The 11,944-nt window shown below is 68.8% G+C and overlaps 3 protein-coding genes and 1 long non-coding RNA gene across 9 annotated transcripts in view; all 4 read left to right on the top strand.

The window, feature by feature from the left end:
* The window catches only part of ESYT1 (extended synaptotagmin 1), a 116,154-nt gene that overhangs the window by 43,284 nt on the left and 60,926 nt on the right, over window positions 1-11,944 (top strand). The window lies entirely within an intron of this gene.
* Window positions 97-2,117, top strand: NABP2 (nucleic acid binding protein 2). 2 transcript variants are annotated; one of them, XM_064474659.1, is made up of 7 exons: window positions 97-239; window positions 644-738; window positions 814-952; window positions 1,037-1,108; window positions 1,206-1,287; window positions 1,391-1,457; window positions 1,572-2,117. In XM_064474659.1, exons 2-7 carry the CDS (start codon window positions 660-662, stop codon window positions 1,742-1,744), a joined length of 612 nt encoding a protein of 203 aa, XP_064330729.1. In that variant the 5' UTR covers window positions 97-239; window positions 644-659; the 3' UTR covers window positions 1,745-2,117. The 2 variants fall into 2 exon arrangements, with proteins under 2 accessions (XP_064330729.1, XP_064330728.1); XM_064474658.1 differs by lacking the exon at window positions 97-239 and adding an exon at window positions 433-565.
* SLC39A5 (solute carrier family 39 member 5) lies at window positions 2,204-7,360 on the top strand. Of its 5 annotated transcripts, none has more exons than XM_064474645.1 (12): window positions 2,206-2,345; window positions 3,091-3,129; window positions 3,264-3,680; window positions 3,771-3,951; window positions 4,099-4,273; window positions 4,822-4,991; window positions 5,093-5,230; window positions 5,310-5,370; window positions 5,445-5,636; window positions 5,763-5,843; window positions 5,918-6,108; window positions 6,186-7,360. In XM_064474645.1, the coding sequence occupies exons 3-12, from the start codon at window positions 3,313-3,315 to the stop codon at window positions 6,333-6,335; spliced, it is 1,707 nt and encodes a 568-aa protein (XP_064330715.1). In that variant the 5' UTR covers window positions 2,206-2,345; window positions 3,091-3,129; window positions 3,264-3,312; the 3' UTR covers window positions 6,336-7,360. The 5 variants fall into 5 exon arrangements, with proteins under 5 accessions (XP_064330716.1, XP_064330715.1, XP_064330714.1 ...); XM_064474647.1 differs by having other exon boundaries at window positions 2,237-2,345; window positions 3,208-3,680; XM_064474644.1 differs by lacking the exon at window positions 3,091-3,129.
* LOC135317941 (uncharacterized) lies at window positions 8,675-11,843 on the top strand. Its single transcript, XR_010376505.1, has 4 exons — window positions 8,675-9,257; window positions 9,788-9,988; window positions 10,164-10,845; window positions 10,956-11,843. It is a non-coding gene; the product is annotated as an uncharacterized LOC135317941 (long non-coding RNA).

Genomic DNA, 11,944 nt, shown 5'->3' with positions numbered 1-11,944 from the left:
CCGGTGACAGGGACGGAACTCGCTGGTCGGGGCGGGCTCTATGACCCGCGCGGGGCGGGGCGGGGCGGGGGCGGGGCTGGCGACTCACCTCGCCCCCTCCCCCCGACGACGGCCGCCCCCTCCGCGTCGCCATTCGCTGTCGGCGCGGCACGTCCTCCGCCCGTTCGCGCGCTGATTGGCTGCACGGAGGCGGTGGCCGGCGACTTCCGGGAGTGCCCGCGGCGGCGGCGCTCCGGCAGGTCAGCGCGCGCGCAGTGGGGGGGGGGCAGCGCCGGGGGCGGCGGGGCGGGAGGCGCGAGCGCCCCCTGGCGGCGGGGCGGGAGGACGGGGCACCGAGCGATCCCGGGATCGGGCCCGGTGCTCCCGTGCCCGGTGGCCCCGGAGTCGCCTCCCCGGTCGCCCCGTCCCCGGTGGGGGGTGCCGCCCCCGCCGTCCCGTCTCCGTTGTCCCCCGCAGCCCGGCGGCCCCGTCCCCGTGGTCCCCGTGGTCGCCGTCCCCAGCGGTGCCGCCCCCGCGGCCGGTTGCGCCTCATCCCCGCGGGCCCGTCCCGGGGGTGCCGTAGCCGGTGTGTGTCCCCCCCCACCGCTGCCCCCCTCCCGGTGTCGCCGTGCGGGGCCGGGGGTGACGGCGGCGTCCGCCGCAGGGCCCCCGCCGGCACCATGAGCGCCGAGACGCTGGTGAAGGACGTGAAACCGGGGCTGAAGAACCTCAACCTCATCTTCATCGTGCTGGAGACGGGTGGGTGCGACGGCGGGGGGGGCCGGGGTCCCGCGGCCCCGCGCCCCCGCGCCCCTGACCCGCTCCCGCCCCCAGGCCGGGTGACGAAGACGAAGGACGGGCACGAGGTGCGGACGTGCAAGGTGGCCGACAAGTCGGGCAGCATCAACATCTCGGTGTGGGACGACGTGGGGAACCTCATCCAGCCCGGCGACATCATCCGCCTCACCAAGGGGTAGGCGGGGGAGGGGGGGCACCCCAGGACCCCCGGCCCCTCGGGGCTGCCCCCGCCCTGACGCCCCCGGCCTTCCCCCTCCAGGTACGCCTCCGTCTTCAAGGGCTGCCTGACCCTCTACACGGGGCGCGGAGGCGACCTGCAGAAGATCGGCGAGTAAGGACGGGGCCGGGGGTCCCGGGGGGGCGGTTGGAGGGGGGGGGGTCCGGGGGGATCAGCTGGGGGGACCCCACCGCCCCCCCTCTGCCGGCAGGTTCTGCATGGTCTACTCCGAGGTGCCCAACTTCAGCGAGCCCAACCCCGAGTACGTGGCGCAGCAGTCGCAGAGCAAAGGGGTGAGTTTTGGGGCAGGGGGGGACCAGGCTGGGACCCCCGGCCCCCCCCGAGCGTGGCTGCCCCGGCTCCCTGGCACACGGCGCGTCTCTGTCTCCTCCGCAGGCCCAGAACGAGAGCACGAGTCCAGCTGCTTCACAGACCAGCCAGGCCCCCCCTGCAGCACCCCCAGGTAGGGCACGCAGCCCCCTCCCCACCCCAAGGACACCCCCCCGGTGTCACCCCCTCCCCGGCTCAGGAGTGCCTCCGGCCTCACCTCCTTCCCGGTGCTCCGCTCTGCTTCCAGCCCCCGACAGCCAGAACGGGAACGGGCTGAGCCCGGGGGGCCCCGCGCACCCCCCCAGCGCCCCCGCACACCCCCCCAGCGGCCGCATCACCCGCAGCCAGCCCGGCCACCCCAGCCCCGCCGCCAGCCCCGTCAGCAACGGCAAGGAGACGCGGCGGAGCAGCAAGAGATAACGGGCCGGGACCCCCCCGCGGCCCCTCTCCCTCGGCCGCCGGCACGGTCTGCGGGGGGTGTCCCCGGCCCCCCGCCCTCAGCAGCCCCCGGGGCGAGGAGGGGACCAGCTGGGCCCCGTTGCCCCCCACTCACACCCCCTCTGGGGAGGGCAGGGGTGGCCTGGACCCCCTTGTCTTGGGCCGGTCGGGCTCGGGGGTCCTGGGCAGGACGGGGCTGAGCCGTGCGGCTGTTGCCCGGCTGCCCCTGGGGGCAGGGGTCTACAGCCCCCCACCCTGAGCCCCCCGCACCCAGCCGCTGCCTGCCGTCGTCCGTGCCGGGGCGGGCAGCCAGGACCTGTCAGGGCAGGTGTTAATAAAGGCTGACCTCCTGCCCGCGCCTTGCCTGATCCCTGCCCGCGTCGCGGGGGGCCCGGACCCCCCTCACCCTTTAAGGCCCTCCCCGCGCGGCCCCTCCCGGCGCCGGGGCTGGCTGGGAGCAGTGCCTGGGTGACCCTTGGCCCCCCCAGTTCGGGTGCAGCATTCGGCGCGGCCGCGGCACGGGGACGGGGGCCGGTCAGTGGCGCGTCCCCTGGCCCCCGCGATCAGCACAGCGCAGCCCCAGGTGAGCCCCTGGGGGGCACGGGAGGGGTCCTGGGGGGCGCGGGCGATCCTGGCACCGCAGCTGGCGGGACGGGGCCCCATGAACTGGATGATGCCGGGGACTGCGAGACCCTCCTTGGCAGGAGGGGGTCAGCTCTGGTGAAGGTGGGGGCATCCTCGGGACCTCGCGCCGTGGTGGGGATGACAGTGGGGCACCAGCTCCTGGAGTCATGGGATTTTCCCAGCCCCACGGCATCGGCAAGTCCCACGTGGAGGGGGAGGATGGGCCCCACGGCCATCCCGCCGTCCCACCCACTGTTTGGTGCTTCCCATCCCCGTGCAGGGCTGTTCCTGCGTCCCTGGCAGTGGGGTGGGAGCTGGGGCGGGCGGGGGGACACACACGGCTGCGCCAGGTGGGGCTGCGGGCGGGTGCGTCGGGGGCGCGGGCGGCGGGGGGGTGGGGGTGCGAGCGCCCTGCCGGGGGGTGCCGCTGCCATTATCTCCCTGCCCGGTGAAACATTAACTTCGACACAAAAGCTGCCCCAGTTGCAAAACCTCCCCTCAAGGACGAGCGTCACTGTGCCCCCCAGCGTTGTCCCCACATCCCCCCGTCACCCACCGTAGGGGGCCCAGTCCCACGGGGGCCACGGGGACGGCACCAGGCCCTGCCCGCCCCCCCTGCCCCCGGCCTCGCTTCCCGGTGGGTGTCCCTGATGTAGGGACACGTGTCCGCGCCCGTGACCCTGGTGCCACCTGTTGCTTTCCAGCCGTCCCCGTGGGCAGACGGACGGACGGGTGGCAGGAGGGTGTGTACGGGGGTTGCTTGGTGGGACCCCCCCCGTGTCCTGGGAGGCACCCACGGCCACCGGGGTCTGCGCCCACAGGCCTGGGGACACCGCAGCACCCGCTGCCCTCACGCCAGCACCCCCTTGTCCCCCAGCTCCGCCGGGACCCCCCCCCCCCCCCCGCCGGTGGCAGGATCTGGCCCCATGGGCCCCCCTGGGCTCCTCCTGGGCGCCCTGGGGCTGCTGGCTCTGGGGGCCGCGGGGGCCGCAGGGGAGCTGGGGCCGCTGCCCGAGGACGCGGCGCAGGAGCACGGCTACTACCTGCAGCAGCTCTTCGGGCAGTACGGGGCCAACGGGACGCTGCCCTTCGAGGGGCTGGCGCGGCTGCTGGGCAGCCTGGGGCTGGGCCGCGTGCAGGTGGTGCAGATCCAGCACGAGGAGCTGGGACACGGCCACGTCAGCCACCTCGACCTGCTGGAGGTGCAGGAGGAGAAGCACCGGCACTGGCACTCCGTCTGGGAGCACGGCGGGGACCCAGCACCCAGCGCCCCGCTGCCCACCCGCGCCCCCAGGTACCGGCCGTCCCCTTGCCCGCCCCCGGGGGGCCGCTCCCCCCTGCAACCGGTGCCATGCGGGGGCTCATCCGCACTCGCCTCCCTCAGCCCCCGGCCCTCCCAGACAAAAAGCTGGATGAAGCCGGTGCCCACCGAGCCCCCCGGTGCTGGGGCCACCCCTGGGAGCCGCGGGGCGCCCCCACACCCTCGGCAGGACCAGCCCGGCCTGAGCTTGCTGGGGCGGGTGCTGGGCTTGGAGCACTCCAGCGCCGACCACCCGCATGATGATGTGAGTGGGGCTGGGGGGGGGGGGTCGCGATGTCCTGCTCCACTGCCACGCACTGGGAGCCCCTGGGGAGCCCCTGGCAGCTCCTCATCCCCCAGCAGGACCCGGGGGCCCCAGCACCCCAACACCCCTCACCACCACCCCCCGCAGTGCCTCAACGTCACCCAGCTGCTGGTGAATTTTGGGCTGGACTCGGTGTCGCAGCTGACGCCGGAGCAGTTCACCCTCCTCTGCCCGGCCCTGCTCTACCAGATCGACAGCCGTGTCTGCATCCAGCACAGCGATGAGGTGACGCTGCCTCCCCCGGGGGGGGCCCTGTGGCCAGGTAACCCCAACCCAGGGCCCCTCCCTGGCCCCCAGCCCCGGGTCACCTGTCCCTGGGTCCCCTGTCCCTGCAGCCCCACCCCCAGGTCCCCATCAGCCGGTCCCCAGGTCTCACATCGCTGCATCCCCAGGTACCCCAGCATCTGGTCCCCACACCCCCTGTCTTTGTAGCACCATCCCTGGCTTCCCCGGCTGACTGGTCCCACGGCCACTCTTCCTGCACCCTAAGTCCCCAGTCCCCCATCAGCTGGATGCTGTAGACCCTGTCCCTGCATCCTCATCCCTGGCTCCTCAGCGCCCCTGGTCCCCGTCCCTTCACCGCCATCCCTGGATCCCTCCAGTGTCTGGTCCCCAGTCGCTGCCACCCCATCCCTGCATCCCCGAGTGTCCCCCTCCCACATCCCCCATCCCCAGGTTCCCATCACCCACAGTCCTGGTCCCAGGGTCCCCATCCCTGCATCCCCAAGGACACCCCCCCCCATCCTGCACCCCCATCTCTGGGTCCTGCACCCTCCTGCCCCGGCTGTGCCCATCTCACCCACCCCACAGCGCTGGGCTGGGGGCTCCTGGCCGTCACCTTCGTCAGCCTGCCCTCCGCCCTGGCTGTCGTCCTCGTCCCGCTGCTGAGCCGCAGCTTCTTCCGCTCGCTGCTGGCCTTCCTGGTGGCGCTGGCCGTGGGGACGCTCTGCGGGGATGCCCTGCTCCACCTCTGGCCCCACGTAGGTACCCCCGCCCCGGTGGGCCAGAGGTGGGATGGAGCACCCGGGGGGACCGGGCTACCCAGGTCCCCTGAGCCACTGGGACACCCACCCATGTCCAGGCCCAGGGGAAGCACCAGGAGACACCGGTGGAGCCAGGGGCTGCGGTGCTGCAGGGGCTGGCGGTGCTGGGGGGCATCTACCTGCTCTTCCTGGTGGAGCTGCTCCTGGGGATGCTGCGGCGGAGCCGGGAGGCCACGGTGAGAGCTGCGGGCACCGGGGAGGGTGTGGGGCTGCCACCAGGGCCAGCTTTGCACGCAATGCCTCTGTCTTCCCCAGGGACGCTCCCCTCGAGAGACCCCTGACGTGGCCACGGGGGTCCTGGCACCGTCGCAAGGAGGTAAGACCCCCTCGCACCCTGCAGCGCCTGTGGCCCCCGGCCCTGGCACCCACCCCGCGTGTCTACCACCGCAGGGGCTGAGCTGCGACACCTGACGGCACCGGAGCCAGAGCTGGAGCTCAAGCCCCAGGGACACCCCCACGGACACTCCTCCCACGGACACTCCCACGGCCCCGCGCTGCCCCCCAGCCCCGGGGCCACTGACATTGTCTGGATGGTGGTGCTGGGGGACGGGATCCACAACCTGACGGACGGGCTGGCCATCGGTGAGGGGCAGGGGGTGCACGGGGTGGGGGTGACAGGGGGACAAGGGGTGCACAGGGACAGGGGTGCACGGTGCATTGGGGCACAGGGTCCGTGCAGGTCTGGGGCGAAGGACCCTCTTCCCGCAGGTGCTGCCTTCTCCCACAGCCTCTCCAGCGGCCTCAGCACGGCGCTGGCCGTGCTCTGCCACGAGCTGCCCCACGAGCTGGGTAGGTGCCCGCCCCCCTGCCCCAGCCGTGGCACCCCCCGTCGCCCCCCACCACCCACCCTCCTCTTGCCGCAGGTGACCTGGCGGTGCTGCTGCGGGCGGGCACGGCCCCCCGCACCATCCTGCTCCTCAACCTGCTCTCGGCCCTGCTCTCCTGCCTGGGGGCAGCAGCGGGGGCGGCCGTGGGGCAGAGCGCGTCCCACCTCACCCCCTGGATCCTTACCGCCACCGCCGGCATCTTCCTCTACGTGGCCCTGGCCGACATGGTAAGGGGGCAGCTGGAGGGGGCGGCCGCGGGGCTGGGTCTCGCACCAGCCCTGCTGAGCCCCCCACTCTGCCCCAGCTCCCCGAGGTGCTGCGGGGCGCCGAGGGCCCCGGCGAGGGCACCTGGGGCCGCTTCCTCCTGCAGAACGCGGGGTTCCTGCTGGGCAGCGGCATCATGCTGGGCATCGCCCTCGCCGAGGGACACGTCCGCGCCTGGCTGCAGCCCTGAGCAGCCCCGGGGCTCAGCCCCGCTCGCTCCCGCCGCCGACCAGAGCAGGGAACCATGGCCGGAGCCCGCGGCGGCCGAACTGGAAGGATGGCAGGACGGCGGGAGCCCCAAACGTGCCCCCAGGACTCTCCCCCCTCCTCGTGAGATCCCCAGGAGCACCCGCCGTCCCCGGGAGGCTCCGTGGCTCAGCTCTGCACAGCCCCCCCAGCCCCGCGGGGAGGGGACGTGGGGTCCCCTCGCCGCCCTGTCTCCTCTCCCGGGGGCCTGGGACGGCAGTGGGGTGCTCACACGCCCGGCTCCGGGGGCGAGGTCGAGCGCGTTCCTCCTTCCCGCTCCCCCTGGACCAGCCATTAGCGGAGAAAGGACGACAGGACATAGAAGCAATAGCATTTTAATAAACATAATTGATTCAAAGCCACAATATGAATAACAGGACTTGGTCGCAGCTTACATTGTATAAAATAGATCAAGTCTGAATGCTTTTTTCTATTTTTTTTTTACCTTTTTATTTTTTTAATTTCTTTTCAGTTCCTTTCCCCCCCCTCCCTCCCCGAAAGTGATGCAGGATTTCTGAAAATACATATATGGAACATTCGAGACAAAAGTAACCGCTCACTAGGCTCAGGCGGGGGTAAGGAGGAGGCCGACAGGATAGCATCTGCGCTGCGGGGACGGATGGCTTGTTGGGCTGATTTCCTTCTCCTACATATCACCTCATATTCGCTCCCTAGAACCACGAGGGGGTTGAACGGCTTTCTGTTTCCCTTGCGCGACACGAAGGGATTTTGCTCACTCCAATTTCCTCCACCCAGAGACAAGTGCTTCGCTGGTCGGGACTGATTTCGGGGCTCTCTGGGGCGCCTGCTCTCAGGAGAAGGGCGAGAAACCAGCAAGCTCAGGGGGACATGGCTCAGTTTGCCCACCAAGGCACCCGGCACCTCGAGGCCGCCGTGACGGCCCCGGGGAGATTTCGTACTTTTTTTTTTTTTTTTTTTTTTTTTCTATTTTTAAATTGCACATCAAAACTCTACCCTACTCGCGGTGGGTCTCCACGGGGCAGGCGCGCGGGGGGGGGCGAGGGGCCGGGAGCCCCTGCGCCCCCAGGAGCGGAGCCCTCCTCGCCCAGCCGGCCACGTGCTTGTGCTTTGAACCAGTGGTTGAAGGAAGAAGCACCTACAGAGGGGAGGGAGACGCCTGAACCACCAACGCCGCGGCAGCGGGATCTGCGCCGCGGGCGCCACGGGACGGAGCACAGACCCTGCCTCTGCTGGGTCTCGGACAGGGACGGCGCCGACGGCGCTCGCTGCGGGGACGCGCGGGCACCGACCCCTCGAGCCGACCCCTCGCCTCTCCCTCCCTGCCCAAGTACAAAGGCATCCGCGTTAAAGTCCCCAGCAAGAACGACTGCCAGTTAAGGCCCTGCCGCTGACGAACAACAGCACGGCCGCACGCTGGTTTTTGCTCAGCAGGTTCCACGTTTCAGTGCACTGGAGGGGAACGAAGCCGGGGAGTTAAAGTAAAAATACCTTCGGAGGAGACGAAGCAGCTGCTACACAGGGGCGCGCGGGGCCGGCGCGCGGGGGGTCGCTCGGGGCCGCTCTCCCCAGAGCCCGGCCGTGCCTGCGCTCGCGCCGCCGCCCCGGTCCAGCGCCGAGGCTGCGGGTCCGGGCGGCGCGGAAGCCTTTTCCCCGGGTCTGCGCCCCAGCCCGGTTATTGCCAGAGGTAGGTGTGAACAGTGCAGAGAAGACACAAATTAAAGCAACTCTTCGTTATCTAACCACCCCACGAACAAGCCCACAGAGACTCTCCCATCCCACGCTGGCTCTTCCCACGGCACAGGCAGCTCCTGCCTGGGCCCAGCCCGGCGCGCGGCAAACGGGGCGCTGGGGGGACCCTGCGCCTGGGCTGGTCTCGCACCGGGGCACCGGTGAAGCCTGAGGGCTCAGGGTGCTCAGAGCAGACAGAGCTGGGAGGGTAACCGGCTCCGGCCCTTCCCCCAGGGAACGTCGCTCCCTGCAAAGGTCCGAAACAGCCAAAAATCCATCACCAGGGACCGGGGTGTCCAAGGCCCGGGGTCCGGCCAGCCCCGGGGCAGCCGAGGGGACGGTCGTGCCGCAGGCGGGCGAACGTCCCCGCAGCTGCCCCGGCCCCGCGGGGGAGCGAGGGTGAGCTTCAGCCCCCGCGAGGGCAGCTGGGTGCCGATCGCTTCGGGGAGCGGCTCCGCCAAGCACCAGCGCCGGCTGCCCCGCCTTTGGCACGTCTGCAGCCGGACAGGGAGCTGCCCGAGACCCCTGCCCGAGACCCCTGCCCGTCCCACAGACGTCCCCCGCACCGAACGTGTGACGGGCAGAGGAGCCGCCGCCGCGTCCCGGGGCAGCAGTGGTGCGGCAAGAGAGCACTGAGATACGGTCCCAGGGATGGTACCGGGTGTCAAACCCGGACCGGCCGGCGGGACGGTCCGGAAGGCGGCGGGTCGGCCGGCAGGAGAGCCGCTGCGGCGCGGGGGGGTCCGAGCCCTTCGTTACCAACCTGTGCTTCCCTGACGCAGGACGGGTGAGAAATGAAGCAAATCTCGGTAAACTCCCTTCCACGTGTATCGGGAAGGAAAAGGGAGGAACCTACCAAACGACTTTGAAAGGGCTCTTAGAGGACACAGAGATCTTTAAAGCTAAGAGAGCGCCTGCTGAGACGGAGCACGCCCCTGCCCACGGACATACGGACCCGCACGCCCCCCCGCCCACGCTCCCAGCCTCTGGCCGCAGCGCCGCATCCTCCCTGCAGACAGACACCGTTTCTTAACGCCCAGCCCTGCCCAAACGCCAGCTCACGCCTTGCTGCTCCAAGCTCACGCGGAATCCCAGCCCGCGACGGAATCCAGCCCGACGCCTGCAACTTTTAATGAGATGTCCCGGACACCAGCAGGTTTGGAAAGGGCAGGGAAGCGTCGCGAAGCCCGGCCGGACCCTCCGCTGCAGGTCTGGCAGCTCCCGGCCCAGTCCCTACTCTGCTGTGCTGGGACGGAGCTGGAGATCTGCAGGGAGAGGCTCTGGCCTGGGGCCGGCTCTCGTAGCTGGGGACGGGAGTCTCGGGGGGTTTTGGGCGCTCAGGAGAGGGGACTCGGGCTGACGGGAAGCACCGAGGGCTCAAAGAGAAATTCAGATCTGTTGGAGGAGGAGGAGGAACTGGGACGTAACAATTTCAGTGCAATTTTCGAGCCCTTGCTGCCCACCGCAACGGCTGTAGCAGGTCGCTTCAGGACGCGTGTGCCCACCGGCCGCGGAGCAGCACGGCCGCCGCGGGGTCTGCCTGGGGGCACAGGCAAAGGGGTGACCCCAGGCAAGGCCCTGCCTGCTGGAGGGCTGAAATTCAGGCTCCATCCTCTTACAGAACCAGCTGGGCTGCAGGTTTTGCTCTACGCCTTCCTCCGCCCACCCCACCTCTCGTCCCCGCAGCCGGAGCCAGACGCTGGTAAGGGCTAAGCGGTGCCTGACGGGACGCGAGAGCTTTTTGGGGCTCAGAGGGACAAGGACCGGCTCCGAGCACCGCTCCCCTCACAGCCGCAGCCAGCCCCTGCACAGCACCCCCCCGCCAGCCCCCAGCCCACCTCCGGCGCGCAGCGGGGGCGGAACAGGTTGAAGAAAGCAGCTATTTCGGTTAGTACCTTCAAGTAGGAAAAATGTTGTCAAGTCCAGCGCTTAGGACAGGCTCTGGGTTTGTCTTAATGCCCTCCAAGCTCCCCACACCGCAGCCCCAGCACGTCGGGACCCTCCACGCCACCCACGACCAGCCTACAGCATCTCTGACTTTCCTTTTTGTCAAACTCCCCAGGGCTCTCGCAGGCAGGAGCCCGGCAGCGCGCCCCCTCCCCACCCCCACCCCCCAAACTGGCCACGTTTCATAGTGCAAAATTCAGGAACGGAACGACGCTGCTGGCATCGGGGCGCCCGAATACCACCCGCCCGCCGGGACCCCCGGCCACGTCCCGCGGCGGGGCTGGGACCCCTCGCGCCTCTGGCCCCACCCCGCTCCCCGGCCTCTCCTCCCAGGGAGGGCAGCCCCCGCGTTTTATCCGGCTCAGACTAACTCGACTGGTGACTCCGTCCACGTCCTTCACCGGAGGCAGAGCTTGGAAGGGCTCACTCCCGGGTCGAGGAAGCTGGCGGCGGGCCTGCGGACAGACGGACGGTGCCGGCCGGGGCGGGCAGAGCAGCACGCGTGGACCGCAGCACCTCGGGGCTCCGAGAACCGACAACGACCCCTGGAAACTAAGTGCAGAGCACCAAAGAAACGGCAGTTTTGGTCAAGCCGTGAGGAATTCGCTCCCTACGGCCTCAGGAAAAGCAAGGACAGGAGGAAGGGCCAGGCGCGCGAGGCAGCAGCCGCCCACCCTCCGCAGCTGAAGGAGAAACCCCAGCGGGACCGAGAGCTTCGGGCCGCGCAGCGCGAGACGCTCGGACCCTGGACCTCGGAAACATCACACCCACGGTCACGCGCCGTGGCTCAGCTAGAGGTTTCCATGCATTTACTTTATTATTTTCAAGTTGACGAACAATATCGATACGACTGGGTCGAGTAAGGCTATTTTCCTCTTTTTTCCCTCCTTCTCCCCTGCACGGGGAGCTCGGACAACGCCCAGACACACGGACCCGCACACGAACCGCTTGCACGCACACGCACGCCAGGACACCGAGACACAGAAGAGGAAGAGTCGTTTATACCTGACTGGTGATGAGGTCTGTCCTATCTTATTCAAAGAAATGTTTATGTGCATAATATACAGAGGTGCAGCATTTACACATAGGATATTGTAAAGACACAGAGCTTGCTACAGATGCCTTCGAGTCCTTCGAGACGCATCCCCCTTCCCCACCCTGCCCCTCGGGGGCTCTGACTCCGTCCCGTTCCAGCCTCAACGCCGTGACTCTGAGGGTTTCAGTTTAACTAGAGGGCCACCGCTCCCCCTCCACGAGCTCCCGGCAGGTCCCTCGCCTCGTGCATACGTTACCCTCCGCCTCCCCGCTCCGAAGCTCCCGCCGACGCTTCGGCCGAGTCTCGGCTTTGTTGGTTTTTTTTTTTGTTGGTTTTTTTTTTTTTTTTTCCTCCTTTCAAACACACCCAGCACTGCTGAGCCCAGAAAAATTCAGCCAGGAGAAGAGGTTTGAACAGCTCCTCGCGTCCTTGGAGAAAAACAAAGAAACAAAGAAAAGGCGGAAAGAAAAAGAAAAAAAAAAAAAGAACAAACAACCCCCAAAGCAAAGAATCCGCGTGTCCGTGCCAGTATCTCGAATGGAAGGGGTTGGTTTTTCCTTTGGTTTCTTACTGAAGGCAAAGGTGAGCGCGGGCTGACGGTCTGCACGGGCCCGACCCCGACATTCCCCCCGTTTGTGGTCCCTGTGGCAGGCGGGGGCACGCGGGGACCCTCGGGCTGGAGCTGGGAGGGAGCGGGGGCAGCTCCCCGGGCCCGTCCCCTCGCCCCACCAAACAACAGAATAAAATCAAAGAAAAAGATTGTTTCTTGGGTCTTTGCGGTTTGTTCTTTGTTTTGGTTTTTCGCTTGTTTCTCACTAACACGGCGCCCCGCGGCCGGGGGACCCTGGCAGGGCCGCGGG

The sequence above is a fragment of the Phalacrocorax carbo genome, chromosome 27 (assembly GCF_963921805.1).
Source record: "Phalacrocorax carbo chromosome 27, bPhaCar2.1, whole genome shotgun sequence".
Classification (NCBI taxonomy): Eukaryota; Metazoa; Chordata; class Aves; order Suliformes; family Phalacrocoracidae; genus Phalacrocorax; species Phalacrocorax carbo.
This window is presented reverse-complemented; position numbering and strand designations above follow the sequence as displayed.

Bases quoted from the DNA above. Each gene is read 5' to 3' on its own strand.
- NABP2 (XM_064474659.1), top strand. From the start codon at position 660: ATGAGCGCCGAGACGCTGGTGAAGGACGTGAAACCGGGGCTGAAGAAC. The intron at 739-813 runs GTGGGTGCGACG...TCCCGCCCCCAG, and splicing joins CTTCATCGTGCTGGAGACGG to GCCGGGTGACGAAGACGAAG. The intron at 953-1,036 runs GTAGGCGGGGGA...TTCCCCCTCCAG, and splicing joins ATCATCCGCCTCACCAAGGG to GTACGCCTCCGTCTTCAAGG.
- SLC39A5 (XM_064474644.1), top strand. From the start codon at position 3,313: ATGGGCCCCCCTGGGCTCCTCCTGGGCGCCCTGGGGCTGCTGGCTCTG. The intron at 3,952-4,098 runs GTGAGTGGGGCT...CACCCCCCGCAG, and splicing joins CCGACCACCCGCATGATGAT to TGCCTCAACGTCACCCAGCT. The intron at 6,109-6,185 runs GTAAGGGGGCAG...ACTCTGCCCCAG, and splicing joins ACGTGGCCCTGGCCGACATG to CTCCCCGAGGTGCTGCGGGG.